At 43.0% G+C, this 17291-nt stretch overlaps 1 protein-coding gene across 10 annotated transcripts in view; it reads left to right on the top strand.

The window, feature by feature from the left end:
* The first annotated feature begins 4111 nt into the window (after positions 1–4111).
* The window catches only part of LRCH1 (leucine rich repeats and calponin homology domain containing 1), a 119010-nt gene continuing 105830 nt past the window's right edge, over positions 4112–17291 (top strand). For 7 of the 10 annotated variants that reach the window (XM_085215837.1, XM_085215838.1, XM_085215843.1 and 4 more), the window contains exon 1: positions 4114–4598. In XM_085215837.1, the coding sequence (XP_085071963.1) occupies positions 4346–4598 (253 nt within the window). In that variant the 5' untranslated portion in view covers positions 4114–4345. Of the gene's footprint in view, positions 4599–17291 lie in introns of all 10 variants that reach the window. The other 3 variants (XM_085215847.1, XM_085215840.1, XM_085215842.1) reach the window with 3 other exon arrangements.

Raw genomic sequence — 17291 nt, forward strand, 5'->3', positions numbered from 1 at the left:
ACTTAATGATTATACGATTATATGACTTGAGCTGATGTTCAAGTAGTCATTTTTTCACCTATATTGCTGCTTTTGTCTTTTAGGCCTTTGCTTTCCTCATGTATATCACAATTCCTACCTAGCAATCTTTGATTTCAATGTTTCTGCTCTTATCAGGGTCTCACAAAGCACTTTACCTTCTGTCTTGCTGACAGCTGTGAACATGGATCTTACAAAATCCCTGCCTTATGTGCCCCTGACACTTCCTAGATTCTTCCTAGAAACTGGAGTTCAGCTGGCATCTTCAGTCTCCTTGCATTTTCTAGATTTTGCAAAAGACTGAGGACTGTATTTCTGTTTTAATTCCATGTATCTGTGCTAACAATCTGTTCTGAGTAGGAAATCAGGTTTGCATAGTTTTCTTGCAACAGATATATAAACTGCGTGTTTCAACAGCACACACTGAAGGCATTGTGAAACTGCCAACAGAGCCTTCCTGTGAATGCTGTCTCATTGTCAAATGACAATAACTAATTATCTCCTCTATTTTTATTAGAAGACAGGTTATTTCTTACTTGGATGGCGTCCACTCCTACCAGACAGTGTTTCAAACTTTTTGTGAAGGCAATTTCCTGCGAGATGTTCCTTTCCCAGCTTAGGTGTGTCTTTCTTCCATTGATTGTGGTGCAACAGTGTGCTGGCTCTTCCTGTTTGGAAGCCTCCCACCTGGGTTACAATCTCGTGCATCTATACTGAATCTCTGCTGAAGTTATGTTTCTGCAGTGGATTCAAGGTAAATGTGGACACATAACCTCTCTATCACACTACATGTTTCAAAGTCATCTGGAAAACTTGGAAGAAACTCTGCTAGTTTACAACTGCTAACAGTCTTTGAACTAAATTAATACTTCAGGTGTGGGCATGTTATTGTGTTGCCTTTAAATGTTTATTCAAATCAGATATTTCAGGGATACTAAGACAGTTTCATCTTGGTTTTATTTTATCCTTAGGTCTGTTTGCATGGCCTCATAGCTGAGAGCAGAGCTTTGGGTGATTTTGTGATTTCTCCCACCTTTCTTCCCTGTTGTACCCAGATCTGTATAGCAGCGTCAATACCAGTCTGTCAATTCATTGCACTCTTTCCTTCCCTCTCCCCTTTTTTTACTCTGAATGTTCTGTGAGGCATGTCTGTAGAGATGGATTTGTCTGAGCAGTCTCCTTCCAACTCTCTTTAGCAGCTTTGTTGCAAGGAAACTGCAATGCACGGTGTGCTCTGGGTTAACTATTCATTTTGCTGGTGTGTCTGCTGTGAAGCAATTGCCTTAGGCATACTGTAAGCAGGATCAGTACTTGTGCTTCAGTTGAAAGGAACATTTTTATCTGTGCCACCTGAAGTGTCAGCCTGCGTTCTCTTTCTTTTGAGATTCAAATGATCATTTTCTTATTCCCAGTGCCATTACAGTCATGCTATCAAGGATGTATAAATGGGGTTTTCTTAGCTATGACTTCTGTGTCTCTCCAAACTGATGTGGCCTCGTGTTTTGAGTGATGCCCGTTCTCTGCTTGGCCTCATGTTTGTGTGCTGCTGCTGCCTTTGCACCAGGTAAACTGTCTGCCTGGGATATTCAGCCTTGTAACCTGACTGTGCGTGAGCTACCCCATGTTAATGCCTCTAAATAACATTGTGAGTGGAACATCTGTACGTTGAAGTTACTGAGTTCACACACTACTTTGTGTGACATCTCTGATTCTCTTTAGCCACATGGACCTTTGTTTCTTTCTGCCAATTTAGGATTCTAGGCAGAAAAAAATTCAAAGGTTCATGGCACATGGCCTTCCTCAGCTATAGTACTTTCTGCTCATCTCCAATTGGATTTTTCCTACCACAGCCATCATGTGTGACCCAGATAGAAGAACAGTCATCTCTGAAGTCAGCTTCTTCTGAATCTTTCTGTCCTCTGCTACATTTGCAATGTTCGTTGAAGAGCACACATTGCTTTCTTTTTCTTCTAGACTGAATTTTTAAGCTGCTCCCAGTCTCCAGGTTGGCTCATTGAAGGGTTAGACAAACACAAATATTGTCATATAGGAAACGGCAAGACCACACAGCTGGGGGTAAAGGATGTAAGGGCTGCCTACAATGGCAGCTTACCACCAGTTCAACTTTGTTGCTGTGCCAGTCTGGGCTGACATTGCAGTCCAACCCAAGGCAATACACAGAGTGTGACCTTGTACATAGACATCTGTATGGGGACAGGAAATCAGTGCTGCTGTGACTGATCTTTTTTCCTATTTCTGATGCTTTTTATCTACAGAAATGGACTGAGATCTGACACAGCACTCAGAAACAGATATAGTAGTTTCAGAGCTATATTATTTTCCACCATTACATTGATAATTATAGAATCACAGTATGGCTTGGGTGGAAGAGACCTTAAAGACCACCCAGTTCCAACCACTCATTAGGCCAGGTTGTCCAGGAGCCCATCCAGCCTGGCACTGAACACCTCCAGGAAATGTAGCTGACTGCATAGCTTCATATTACTAGTTTTAAAAGCCAGTTCCATGTGTTGGGGGAGTTAATATACAGGAAGTCTCCTGTGCAAGGTCATTTGTGTTTAAGAAACATTTAGGTGTTGTACTGCAGGATGTGGTTTAGTGGGAAATGTTGGTGATAGGTGGACGGTTGGACTGCATGGTCTTGGAGGTTGTTTCTGACCTTGGTGATTCTATGATTCTATGATCTGCATCTCTAACTGTAAACCTACCTAGTTTATTGAGTTTAAATTAAAAAAATAATAATAATTCCATTATAGAGGAAGCCTTGCAGTTGCTCTTATTCACAGCTTATTCAGCTCGATCTACTGTTCTTCAACACTTTTCTTCAAATCACTGAGAAGATATAGCTATTCACCTGTTTCCTTATTTCTTCCAGTAGCAATGCAAAGCTGGAACAAAGCCAAAATATGCTGTGACTAATGGAAATCTGTGGGAAATGTTATCTTAATAAACCACCACCAAGCTTTGTCAAAAGCAATGTGATATCTGGACACAACTGCGGATGGGGTGACAGTTGTGCTCCTTGGGGAAGATCTCTTCTTCAGCTAGAGACTGTTATAAGTAACAGTGTTAAGAATTGCTCTCTGGTGCACCCAAAATTTTCTTCAACTAGTAGGAGACTGCATTTGTTATTCTGGAACCCAAAATCTCTGTATCACACCCAAAGAATTGCAGTAAGGGCAGTTTGGACTTGAATTTAGTGAGGGGCTGCTACTATATGTGCAGTGTAAAAGTATTTACAGTAAAATAATCCTACCCATCTAACCTTACAGCTCTTTCTTTGCTGTGAGACTACCCTATTTAAAAAAGCCTGAAACACTTCTGTAACGTATACCCACAAAAAACGCTCAGAGCTCAGTGGTTCTAAGGCACAATTTTTGATGGATATTTTAATGCTGCTATTTGAACAGGCCCACCCCCAACACCCTCTCTCCCTCATTTAACCAGGGCTGTTTCTTGCTGTTGTTGTCAAGCCTGTGGTGATCTCTGTTTTCCAGAGGAGTTTTCTTGTGGCAGTTCTGCCTCCTTTTGTCTCAACAGCTCTTGCTGTTGAACTTCCTGGAGCCAGGAGGCTTTGGTTTAACATCAATCCTTCATCACAGTGCAGGGGAATTGAGGGAAGCGTAGCGGCTGCAAAGCACAAGTCATGCATGATGGTGTACAGGCTCCCTCTTCGCACTGAGATCTCCAAGTGCTGTGAAAGCACGAGGACTCACCGCTCTCCCACTTTCGCAAAGCTGAAAAATAAAAACAAAACAAAAAAAAACTCAGAAAAATAATTCCGCTCAAAGCTGAGCTGAAGAGATCATCAGGTCTGCCACCCACAGCAGGTCTCTCTGGGGCAGACCAGACCCCAGGGGCCATGCACACGTAGAAGGCTGTGCCTGTGGCTGGAGTGAGCCTCAGAAAGTCCTTCTTCAGGGCAGGAGCTCCCCAGGGCCTACCAGGTGCAACAACAGGAGCCTCTACAGCTTTTAATTTTCAAATGAGACTCCCCGCCTCAGCACACGCACAGCGTCTGCACAGCGCATTCACTACAGACTGCTCCGCGCACCGCCGGCAGGTGGCGCCACAGTGCCCCGCCCTGTGCGTCGCCTTCGGGGAAAGGGAAAGCGGAGGGGGCGAGGCGGAGCAACGTAGTGCGTGCGCTTCGCCCGCCCCGTTCGCCTCCGCCTTCTGCTCTCGCCGCCGCTCCCCCCCCCTCCCCACTACCACAGAGAGCGAGCGGGAGGAGGAGGAGGAGGAGGAAACAGGGAGAGAGAGGCAACTCCGGCGGCCTCTGGCGTTCCCCTCGGCGAGGGGAAAGATGGCGACGCTGGGAAGCGAGCCGCAGCCCTTCCCCGCCGCTGCCCTGGCGGTGGCAGCGGGCGGGGTGGGCGGCGGCGGCTGTGGCGGCGGCGGCGGTGCGTTGGGTCTGCAGCCTCTGAACCGCGGTCTGGAGCGGGCGTTGGAGGAGGCTGCTCACTCCGGGGGGCTCAACCTGAGCGGCAGGAAGCTGAAGGAGTTCCCGCGCAGCGCCTCCGCTCTCACTCACGACCTCTCCGACACGGTGCGGGCAGGTGAGACCCGAGGGGATGGGGCGGCCGGGGTCCCACCTTCAGGAGGCGAGGAAAGGAGATTAAATCTCCATTAAATCTCCAGGGGATCCCTCTCTCCCCGCCCTCGCCCCTTTGGGCACATTGCTTCCATTCCCAACTCGACCTCTGGGGTGAACAGCTCTGCGTGGACCTTATCGCTGTGCGTGGAGCTTATCCCTTATCTTCGCCCCCCCGCTCAGCTCGGTGTCTGAGGTAGGTGTTGGCTCCCAGATGGCTGCAGCCACCCCCCACCTCCCCACACGCACACTCATATACTTGTAGGCTGCTTTTGCATCGAGCGAGGCAGAGCTGTGAGAATGTGAAGGGGGGGGGGAGGTTCAGGCTCATGCCTGGTTTCTGCACTAACCTTGAGGATTGCAATTCTCTGTGCCTCCCTGGAGCCCACCTTTGGACGTGGTTGTGTGATGAACGCACGTTTGTGTTGAGTTGGATACTTTCTCATCGTGTCTTACCTGTCGTGGAGGGGCACAGGTCTGTGTGTGACCACGTGAAGATGCATTTGAATGCTTCTTACTATGTCTCGCTACATTTGGAGGTGGCAATAGGAGCACTTTTGCTCTGCAGGGAGCAGGCTGCCTTTCACAAATGGTACTTGTCAGTCAGCGGGGTTGATATCCACTCTTGTATGCTTAAAGTCATAGAATGGCTTGGGTTGGAAAAGACCCTAAGGGTCATCTAGCTCCAACCCGCTGCTGTGGGCAGGGTTGTCATCTACGAGATCAGGCTGCTCAGAGCCACAGCCAACTTGACCCTGAACACCTCCAGGGATGGGACACACACAGCTTCACTGGGCAACCTGTTCCAGTGTCTCACCACTCTCTGAGTACAGAATTTCCACCTTACATCTAACCTAAATTTTCCCCTCTTCATTTAAAGCCATCCCTCCTTGTCCTATTACTATCCGACCATGTAAGTCGAATCATACAAAGTCAGGTAGCAATATTTCCACCTCTGAATGTAATGCTGGCTTTCAAGGCTAAAATCATTATCTGTACATGTGCTCATTTTATAGTGGGGGCACCATCATTACATACATTCACAGAAGAGATAGGCCTAACAGCCTTGCAGAAAGGTGCAGAGAGGGGAGGCGTTTGCAGTCTGTGTTCACCTTGTCCATGTGCCTCCTTCCAACATGGAAAATGCCCACTTGTTTCATATGTCAAGGAGCAGTTCCCAACAGAGGACCATAATCTGGTTTTCTGCCCCTGTTTGTGCAAGGGGCTGGAACCTAATTCATTCTTTGCATAGTGTCACTTGGTAGAACTGTACAAACCCACACTAGAAGAATGTTGGTATGCTCTGAAGATATTTATTGTACCATCTCCACGTGCCCTTTTGTGTCCCCATTTGCCTGCTGAAGATAGTTGTGTTGTAACAGTAAAGGAACAGGCAAGTAATCACTTGTTCCTGTCCCACAGAACAGCAGGTGCTATACCTGCATGCAAACGTGTGACAACATGAACCTCAGCTCTCACTCCTGCATGTGAGGATATCTATGTGTTTCCCTCTGTGGAAACAGAGCTGCTTTCTGCATGCTGGTGTCTTTCTCAGCTGTAGGGAGCAGAGTGATGTCTCCAGTACTTCACATTTAGTTCTTCAGCTCTGTTACTTGTTGCTGAATGGATTTCACAGTTTGTGTGAGCGCTCCTATAAATAAGAGAGAAATATGAAGGAAACTTCATTTGATTTATCAATGAAACTTATTAATTGGTAGCATTAATTGCCATGCTGACAATTAAGTAACTAAACAAATGTAGTAGTTAAAGCAGTAAGATGCATGGTAATAGAACTGCATGCAGTCAGAAAAAAATGACTATCAGCTTGTTTCCTAAAGCAAGATGTTTTATCTCTGTTTTTAAAGCTGCGGTCTAGTGAAGGCATGCTTGATATAAGATAAGTAGTTTGGAAATTCAGAAAGGTAGACTTGTTTGGCTTGAGATAATGCTGACCCAAGTTGGTAAAACAAATTACTTACTGAAAAAAATTATTTGATTCGTAATGAATGCATGTTTGCATAGTGCACAGGTATGTTCTTTGCAAGTGTGAACTGTGTGTTGTATGTGTAGGTAGCACATGTCTGTTACATACTTCTGTATTCTGTTTTCTATTCTGTTGAGAATACAATTTTATTCTCAGAAAAGAAGTAATCTTTGCCTTCAGGCATTAATGTGCTTTTATCAGAATTTATACAAACAATACTGAATACATAACTAAACGTAGAATGGGTTTTCCCTTTTCTTTTTGCTTTGTGTAAGTGGCAGTGTGAAGAGGCCCATGGCTCAGTTCTGTAACAGCTGTCCTTTATTCATTGTTCCCATTTAGGAAAACCATGTGCTAATCTATGGTTACTTTATGTTTCTGTTTGTAACAGCATGTTGTAACTGATTAGTGAGAATTGTTTGCCTTGTCAGTTCAGTCCTGTGTTGATACGTTTCCGAAAAAAATCTGTGTTCCTTTTCACTTGTTACATTACATAAGTAGAATATATAAACAGAAGAGACGCTTGGCTTAAATCCAGCTTTCTGTAACTCTCAGGACGAACTCTTGATGGGAATTTTCTCTCTCACTTCCTCTCCATAAATGTGCATGATACAAAAACGGTGCTTTCTTGGACTGCTTGCGATATGTCCTTGCAGTGAGTGACTTTTACTTTTGGATTTGAAGTCCTGTTATGTCTCCAAAGTCATGTTTGGGGTGGGAGTAGTCATTCTGATTGCTAAAGAGGGCTAACCTCACAGAAAAATGAAGCCAATCCAAGATTGAGAGAAGACAAGCGTAGGGGATTGAGTTCTCTGAGGAGAAGGGGATTTTCAAAAGAACGAAACTCTGTCTGCATCTTGACAGCATCTTAGCCTTAGGTACTCAGAGAGTTCATGGTTTGAGAAAATGATGGTCTCCAGACTTTAGTAAAATGTTATCAAGCTTGTCTTCTGCAAATGTTTTTAGTGCTTTAAAAGTCTGAGGAAGATTGAAGTCTTAAAATTGAAATTCTCTCTTCATGTTGTTTTTGTTTTCTTGAAGTTAGGAGTCAGACTTTATGTAGCAACTGGTAAATTTGCAAAAGGAATGTATGCTGCTTGTCTTAGTAGCTGGGAGCGATTCACTTGACTTTTCTAGTTCTTACTGTAGTTACATTCTGCAGCAACTGCAGAGGCTTGTCACTTGTCAGTTTCTGTTAATGCAGTTTTTTGGAATGTTTTTTTTTTCTGTAACTTTCCTTTGCATTGAATGCATCTTGCTGTGAGTGTGCATATGGCTTTCCAATCATAGAATGGCCTGGGTTGAAAAAGACCACAACGATCATCCAGTTTCAACCCCCCTGCTATGTGCAGGGTTGCCAACCATGAGACCAGGCTGCCCAGAGCCACATCCAGCCTGGCCCTGAATGCCTCCAGGGATGGGGCATCCACAACCTCCTTGGGCAACCTGTTCCAGAGGAAGTGGAAAAACTTCCTCTTAATATCTAACCTGAACTTCCCCTGTCTCAGTTTAAAACCATTCCCCCTTGTCCTATCACTATCCACTCTTGTAAACAGCCATTTCCCCAACCCGTTTACATGCTCCTTTCAAGTACTTGAAGGCCACAATGAAATTTCCCTGGAGCCTCCTCCATGCTTCAGATTTTCTTCCTTTTTGTTTCTGAAAGTTTTTCTCAAGAGCTGAACACGACCCACTCTGCTGAACCATCTGGCAGTTTCATGAATGCAGGAGAGAGTTTGCGTGGTGTGCAGTATGGTTAGAAGAAAGTACATCCTCTCCGTAGAGGATCTTGAGTTTAGTCAGATGTTTTAAACCACATCAGTGTGGATGCATTGCAAAAAACATTTCAAAAACAATAAATGCTATTCTTATCACTTTTATTACAGGGTAGTTTATGCAGAAGACTGCGGCGCAATAATCACATAGTTCTTAAGTAATAGTATGCAATTATATTCCTCAGAACCACTGGGAATGCTATAAGCATGTTAGTTTATAAAAGAGGAAGAAAAAGCCTCAAAGTTGATATTTAAATGTGTGTCCAGGGGTGCCTGTATCTCTCCAACCTCTGTCTGTAGACTTTGGCTGCTTGTTTGAGGATAGATCCGCTGAACTTTTTCTCCCGGGCCCCTGTTTGATTCTTTTCAGGCTTAGGCACATAAGGGAGAGAAGCTTGCGACTCCTCTAAATGTTCTTTGGCTTCTTTACACTGGGAAGGATGTCACCAATACAGACCTGTTCATATGTGCTACTGGGCACTTTCATGAACCCATAGGAGCTATCAAATGGAATCTAATATTCGGTTATTATTTTGACATGAGGTTCGATATGTCACTTTGCTTTTAAGTATTCTCTTGGATAGCTACTGCTCTTGATCTGGAATTTATATTTTGATTATCTTATCCAAAATTCCTGTCAATAAAACAACCCCGTAAAACTAATTAGGCAGCTGAAAAAAAAAAAAGCCCCCGAAGTTATTTCTTCTTATATTCAACAGCTGGTCCCTTTCTACAACCTTCCTGTGTTTATTTGAAGATTTCTAATCTTACTTATTCCCTTACACTTAAGATGTTATTTGTATATTAAGTGAAGAGGAAGCAGTGTGATTCTTTATTCTCACAAATGAATTGAATGTTATTCTGCAGCCAAAAAAAAAGACCACAATGACCATCTAGTTTCAACCCCCCTGCTATGTGCAGGGTCACCCACCACCAGACCAGGCTGCCCAGAGCCACATCCAGCCTGGCCTCCAGGGATGGGGCATCCACAACCTCCTTGGGCAACCTGTTCCAGAGGAAGTGGAAAAACTTCCTCCTACTATCTAACCTAAACCTCCCCTGTCTCAGTTTAAAACAATTCCCCCTTGTCCTATCACTATCCACCCTCATAAGCAGCTGTTCCCCCTCCTGTTTACATGCTCCCTTCATGAAGAAGCTTTATCAAATTAAATGGATTTTAAGGACCATAAACATAGGCACTTAGAGCTGCTGTGTGCCACTCTGAAACCATTTGGTTATGTTTTTACTTCCCCAAGGCAGTGCGTGTCCGCTTGGTTTGTGGATCATGTAAACATTAAGACTATTGACTCCTGTTGAAAAGAGTCTGTTAGCTCTTTTGCTGTGTAGAGTGTAGTGAGTTGTGCTTTTGGAAGTTACCTCCTTTGTCAGGAGATTTATACTCTCGTAGCTGAACTGCGGTCAGTGACTTTGCAGGTGCCGGTAGGCATTTCTCAGCACTAAATAAAGTGAACTAGCTTGGGGTGGCTTTTGTTACATGAAAGCAAATTAGAAGTACTCAATTGGCTGGCTACTCTTTCAGAATGCAGCTTGGGCAGATTAATGGCTTTCTACCGTTGACTCTGCAGGGGCTGTATATTCACCTCCTTCCTCTATGTGGTGGTTTTTTTTTTTTATTACTATTATTATTATTTTTTAAATTTTTGGCTGACTTCTTTGTCATCAGGGAAGCTCCAAAACTACAACAGCTGAGAGTAGAAGAGATTGACAGCATAGAAATCACAACGGAAAGGAAAGCAGAACATCTGAATTCCAGCTGCAGCAAGCTCAGCTAGCTGTTCATCGAACCCTTACCCTTAATGTTAACTTTCAGTTTAGGGTGCTCTACCTAGAACTGCCAAAGCGTGTGTGGCCACACTCTCCCTGCTCATGGATGAAAACTGATTGCTCTTGTGTAGATGTCACTGTGTGTCCTTGGCCCATTTGCCTTGGAGATGGCTGACTTGGAGCTCCAAAAGTGCTGTTGTGGTGGTACAAGTGCTACACATGCCTTCTCGTGTGCTTTTAGTAGAACTGCTGTGTTTTTAATGAAAGAGGTTAATGTGGTCACAAGCCTAGTTGGGAGGTAGGGACAGAGTAGCCTTGTGTGGTTTGTGTCTCCCCTCTTCCTCCTTCCTCTGGTCTGTTTCTTTTGTGTCTTTCATGCAAAGGACGTTTTGGTTTAGACATCTGTACAGCAGGAAAGGCAGTGTGAATCTGATTACAGTTACTATGTAAGAGTTCTGAAGATATGAAGCATTTGAGTGAGAAGAGACCAGGGGAGAATCAACTGTGCCAAAATAGAATGAATATCAGAAAATACTAGGGAAAAAAGGCTGTAAAGAGGATATTATTCAGAGGGAGAAGGTAAGAAATGAGGGGAAAAAATGTGTGAAATACTGAGTGGAATCATATGAAGTGGTGGAAGTGAAAGAATCATAAAGTGGTTTGGGTTGGAAGGGACCTTTAATATCATGCAGTTCCAACCCCCTGCTATAGGCAGGGACACCTTCCTATAGAACAGATTATTCAAAGCCCCATCCTGGCCTTGAATCCACAACCTCACTGCCCTCACGGTAAGAAGTTCTTCCTAGTACCTAGTTTAAATCTACCCTCTTACAGTTTAAAACCATTTCCCCTCATCCTGTTGCTACATTCGCTTATAAAAAATCCCTCCCCAACTTTCTTGTGGGCCACCTTCAGGTACTGGAAGGCAGCTATAAGGTTCTCCTGGAGTTTTCTCTTCACCAGACTGAACAGCCCCAGCTCTCTCAGCCTGTCCTCACAGTGAAGGTGCTCCAGCCCTCTGATCATCTTCATGTCTCTCCTCTGGACCTGCCCCAACAGCTCCATGTCCTTCTTGTGCTGGGGGCTCCGGATCTGGATGCAGTACTGCAGAGAGCAGAGTAGAGGGGCAGAATCACCTCCCTCAACCTGCTGGTCACACTTCTTTTGTTACCATGTAAGATACGGCTGGCCTTCTGGGCTGCAAATGGAAAGGGACTGCAAGCAAGCAGGTGAGCTGTACATTCTTGACTGAATGAAATGGCTTTGAATACTTTGTGTTTGCAAAATTGAGGAAAAACAGATTTTCTGAGCAATTAGCAATCAGAATTTTGTGAACAGTGATTAGAAAAACGTGGAGGAAATGATTTAAATAATAGATGACATTTACAGATCTTGTGCTGCAAATAATAGTTCAAAATTCATACTTTAAAAGGTTAGCTGTCGAATTTAAATTTAGAAAGCTTTGCATTCATTTGCCTGCAGGAGAGAAGCCAGTGGCTTTCAGCAGTGGTGCTGCCTACAATGTTGCAAGAGCAGCCAAGGCTTTGGTACTTGTGTTTTGCATATCAGAATGACCATTCTGGGAAGGATGGGATGAGCAGCTTCCTCTGGCAGCGGGCTGTGCTGGATCTGCTTGTGAGGCATCTGCCAGATTGGAGAAAATTCCCAGACTGGTTAGATACCAAAATCACAGCTAAAATCAATCTGACTTAATAATTTAAATGGCACTTCTGGAACAGGAGAGAGAAGTATCGTTACCATTTTCTTGTGAGACCAGAATTATGAAAACAACATATGTTTATTTCTTATTGAACAATATGTAAAATTGAAAGAGCCAGAAGTGCCTTCACTGTATTCAGAGTGCAGATCAGTGGCAAAGTGGAGATAGGTGTTCTGTCTCCTAATTTCTGATGGCACTCTACAGACTGTATTTTATTAGACAGAAAACCCATGCAACAGAGTAGTTCCAGTCCCTGTAAAGTGATCTTTGCAAAGGTACTGGAGAGTTAAGCTTCTGAAGGAATAATTGCTTTCTGCTAAATTTTTGAGGGAGATGCATCGTTGTGGGAACAGTTCTAAAATGCCAATGCTTCTCCCCACCCCTTTTCCCCAAGGGCATCTTGCTGGCCAGCTTGCTGTTTTATCCCTTTTTTTCCTTGTATGGTACAGAGCACCATAATATCTGTAAACCTCCTAACTATTTAAAAATAGAAATAACAATAATAGTCTCTCTTCCTTCTGTCCTACTCTGTATGAGAAATAGTTTTTAAAGAAGAAGAAAGAAGTCAAAACTTAAGAGTGAGGAGATGATCTTGGCAGAGCCAAGTGAGGGTTAGTTCTGCATTTAATTTGAAGCTTGAGATTTGCACTCACTTCTGAAGATGCATGAAATGTTTCATGTTCTGCTGAACTTGTGGGAATTCTGACCCTCTTAGTTAGAAGCTTGCTGAGAATTTTATGGTGCTGCTGTAAGGTAGCTTTTCTGGATGTGGTTAGAGAGGTCACTAGAAGTAGCTGGAGGTTTTGAATATGAAAGTAGAGCACTCTTAAGTGACTTGTGCTGCTGAATGGATAAGGTGTTTTTGTTGGCTTTCTGTAGATGGGTGATTTTATTCCTTAGTGCAGTAGTTACATATAGAGACTGGAGCCTGAAAACTTGTATTCCTTGTTGAATGGAGGGAGTTATTTGTACTAAACAAACAGGGAAGTATGTCAGAAGGTGCTTGTTATCTATTACCTTACTTACCTTTCTTGATAACCCTTCCTTTCTGAAATCATTTTCAGATCATAGAAACGTAGAATTGCTCAGGTTGGAAAAACACCTTAAAGATCACAGAGTCCAACCACAACCTGACCATAGTACTCTAACTCTAACAACCCTCTCCTAAATCATGTCCCTGAACACCACATCCAAACAGCAAGGTAGACTTGAGACTCCTGCTTTAGGGAAGAAATCAAACTTCTGTTTTTAAATTGCAGTGCTGTGAAATGCAAGACATTCAATATAAAAAGTACAAGTGCCAAGTTGGATCTGTTGTTGATGATGAGGAACAGGTTCATAAAACGTGTACACAGAAATACACTGGTAATCACTGAAACTGGTGGAGGAGTTGTGGAAAACTGGCAAGAAATATGATAGAAAAAAAAAATTGAATTGGAGATTAATCTTTTAAGTAAAGAAGTGGAGCAGAACATGCTCCAGATGAGGTTTACTGGAAGTGAGGCAAGATACCAAAAATACTAACATGGCAGTTCATTTCTAGCCTTGTCTGAAGATTTAAAGGTAGTGAAATTGTTGCAATGACAAGCAGAATTATTATTAAAAAGACTTTTTTTTACTTTTGAACTTTAGCTGTTTATAAATACCATGACAGGAGAAAAGGATAAAACAATTCATGCTTGATGTGTAGTGTCCTTGCTGTAAGCTTTTCTTCTGGAGTACTGTGTCCAGGTCTGGAGCCCCCAGTACAAGGACGGAGCTGTTGGAGAGGGTCCAGAGGAGAGCCACAAGGATGATTGGGGGGCTGGAGCACCTCCCCTATGAAGACAGGCTGAGGGAGCTGGGCTTGTTCTGCCTGGAGAAAAGAAGGCTGCGGGGTGACCTCATTGCAGCCTTTCAGTACCTAAAGGGAGCCTACAAACAGGAGGGGAATCAACTCTTTGTAAGGGTAGATAACAGCAGGACAAGGGGAAATGGTTTGAAGTTGAGGGAGGGAAGACTTAGGTTAGATGTCGGGGAAGTTCTGTACTATGAGAATGGTGAGGTGCTGGCACAGGCTGCCCAGAGAGGTTGTGGATGCCCCGTCCCTGGAGGTGTTCAAGGCCAGATTGGATGTGGCCCTGGGCAGCCTGGTCTAGTATTAAATGGGGAGGTTGGTGGCCCTGGCTGTGGCAGGGGGGTTGGAGCTTCGTGATCCTTGAGGTCCCTTCCAACCTGGGCCATTCTGTGATTCTATGATTCTGTGAACAGCAAAGCCTTGCTGAGTTTATTCAATTCAACCACTTTAAGACGCAGCAGATGTAGTAACAACAGTGCTGTCTACTTATTCAGAGGGAGAAGAGGAGCATCGTGTACACATGTTGTATAACTACAGAATACTGGCTGGAATGAAGACTTCTGGGATGGGATTTCTGATCAAAGATGAAAGAAACCTTCTCAGCAGCTGGGGTTGAAGGCTGCCCTGGTTGTTAAGCAGCTGCTGTGACAGCTTAGGGGAAGAAACTTACACTCAGGTTTCCCACGTTTGCTGGATGTTGTGATTCTGAGGCTTATTTATTTATTTATTGAGTTCACCCAAGTTCAAGAAAACTGTCTTACTGCCTCCCACTATGTATGGTGTTGTTCTCCTACTCGGTGAATATCGCCTGCCATCCCTCTTCCAAGATTTAAATTTTGGCCTGGCTGAATGCCTGCTCTTTGCCTGCGTTCCATTTACCAGGCAGTTCGGACTACTCTATACTCATGTCTTCATTTCTTGCTCACACTCATTGTGTCACTCAGTCATTATATCAGAGGTGCTATTTTCTCCTCGTTTTATTTTTGCAGAAAGGTATATGTAGAAGAATTTGCTTGTGAAGTCCACATAAAATACTGCGTTGCCTCACTGCAACTTACTTTAAGACCTATGGGTACCGATACCTAAGTTCTGTGCAGCTTCAACGTAGTTTGTTATTGAATATGCCATAGAATTTGTGCATAGGATATGGCCTATGAGGAGAGACTGAAGAAATTGGAGCTGTTCAGTCTGGGGAAAAGGAGGCTGATGGGAGACCTTATTGCTCTCTTCCAATACCTGAAGGGTGCTTACAGCGAGAGTGGGGTTGGTCTCTTACTAGTGACAGGTGACAAGATGGGGGGAAATGGCCTCAAGTTGAACCAGGGTAAGTTTAGGTTGGATATCAGGAAAAAACTTTACAGAAAGGGTTGTTAAGCACTGGAATAGGTTTCCCAGGGAGGTGGTTGAGTCACCATCCCTGGATGCATTCAAAAAGGGTTTGGATGTGGTGCTCATGGACGTGATGTAGCAGAGGGTTGTTAGTTAGGGTAGTATGGTCAGGTCATGGTTGAACCTGAGTGTTTCTATGATTCTGTGATCGCTTGTAGTTCTTGATTTCTTTTTTAAATGTCTTCTGAGCAGGTGATACATTTTCTTAGTCAAAATATGCAGAAGCTAATGGAGCTGCTGAATTGTGGCTGTTCTATAATGTGTCTTTCTATTCAGCTGAACTTTAGAATGTAGTAGAAAACTATCATGGTTAAAGCTTGATTTCCTTTAATCCTGTTCTTTTTTTTTCTTTTTTTTTTTTTTTTTTTTTAAGAAAAATGGCATATTTCTTCCACATCTTTTCTTTCTTTTTCTTCTCCATATGTTTATTCAAATTCAACATGAAAACTGGAGATCTTCTGCTAGCTCTTCAAAGAAAATATTTTATGCAAGTGGTATAGGATAACATATCCAAAATGAACTTCAGCTTGTTAAAATTGTAATAAGGGATTTTAGAGACAAGACAGCAACTCTGTGTATTTCTTATTGGATATCAACTACTATTGTATTGGCATGTTAAAGTGTGCTGAATTAAACTTCTAACCAATCAGGACCTTTTTAAGGGTGGACAAAGTATGTTGAATGTCTTGTGTGTTGATACATTTTAAAAGCCTTTTATGTAATTATATGAAGTGCTAATTTAATGATCTTTTAAGAGATGATTTTACTTGGTTTCAGTTGGTCCTAGCTTAGACCTTATGCTGTGTTTCTGTTTAAAAATTACCTTGCAAACTTTGCTCTTACGAAGCAATGTTCTGTAAAGATGCAGAACATTGCATGATTACACCGATAGGGAGAATGAGGAGCAGAAACAAACAAAACTCTAAAAAGAAACCAGTTTTGGTATCTCGGCTTCTGCTTTTACAGCTCAGTGAACACAGCATAAGATAAGTAAGAATGGGTGCTCAGTCATTTTCCTTGAGATCTTCTGGAAGATGTTGTAGTAAAGGTTGATACTTCAAAGCTTTCATTATGATCCTGAGTCCTGGGAGTGACTTTAAGTATATGAATGCAATGTAAGAATGGAGAGGTTGTTCTATAGTAGCATTTGTTACAGAAAGATGGTAGTGTGGTTCAGAGCTATTTAGTCTGTAAAAGGATGTCATTATATATTTGCTCTAGGCTAAGAATCAGGTAATATAAAAGAGTATGATCTTTAAAAACATGTTTTACAATAATAACTGTTTTGGCAAGAAGCGCTGTATTCCCTCTGTCAGTTTTTGTATCTTTGTGTGTTTGGCTTCCTAGAGAACTGAAAAGATTATTCTTGGCCTAGAGCCCTAGGCTAAAAATGGATTCTGGAATCTTATAGCTCAGTTTGGTGTTGAACAGTTTTGTGCGGTAGTAAAAGAACTGCAGTAATTGGTAGTCCCACAGAAGCATTTCAGTTATGCACTTAAATGTTAAGCTGTGGGAGAGGTGGCCACGTGATACCTCCAACATCAAGTTTATCACAAAAATGTAAGTCGTGTTTGTCTGGGAAGCAATGGTAGCCTGAAAAAAGAGAGACTTTTGTACAAGTATGCTTTAAAGGAGAATAGGAATGAATGTATGGTTTAGCTCCTACAGGGAAAGGCTCTAAAATAAAGGATTAAAATGCTGTTGCTATGGGAATGGTGAAACACAAGCATTGCATGTCAGACTCTGTGTGTGGGGAATTGGATTAATCTTTGAAGTTTCCCTGTGCTTCTATCCAGCATAATAGGATTTAACTAGAAAATCCAAACAAGCCCAAACCCAACCAATTACAGTATACGTATTTGTGCATATATTACATGCAGTGTTGTGAATGTTTGCTGGAGACTTTGGGTGATTGCATCAGTAGAAGTTTGGAATAGTCAGGGGAGTGATGAGAGGCCAGCTATTTAAATCTGAGAAATCTGACATCAGTACAAGGGTTGAAAAAGGCTCGGGTTTACTGTAGAGATAGCCTGCTCTAGTATTAAATACAGAGGTTGGCAACCCTGCATGTAGCAGGGATGTTGGAGCTGGGTAGTCCTGGAGGGCCCTTCTAACCCAAGCCGTTCTATGATTCTTTGATAGCTCACAAGCTTAGTCCTTTTACTGTG

This window comes from Meleagris gallopavo, chromosome 1 (assembly GCF_905368555.1).
Source record: "Meleagris gallopavo chromosome 1, MGAL_WU_HG_1.1, whole genome shotgun sequence".
NCBI classification, from domain to species: domain Eukaryota; kingdom Metazoa; phylum Chordata; class Aves; order Galliformes; family Phasianidae; genus Meleagris; species Meleagris gallopavo.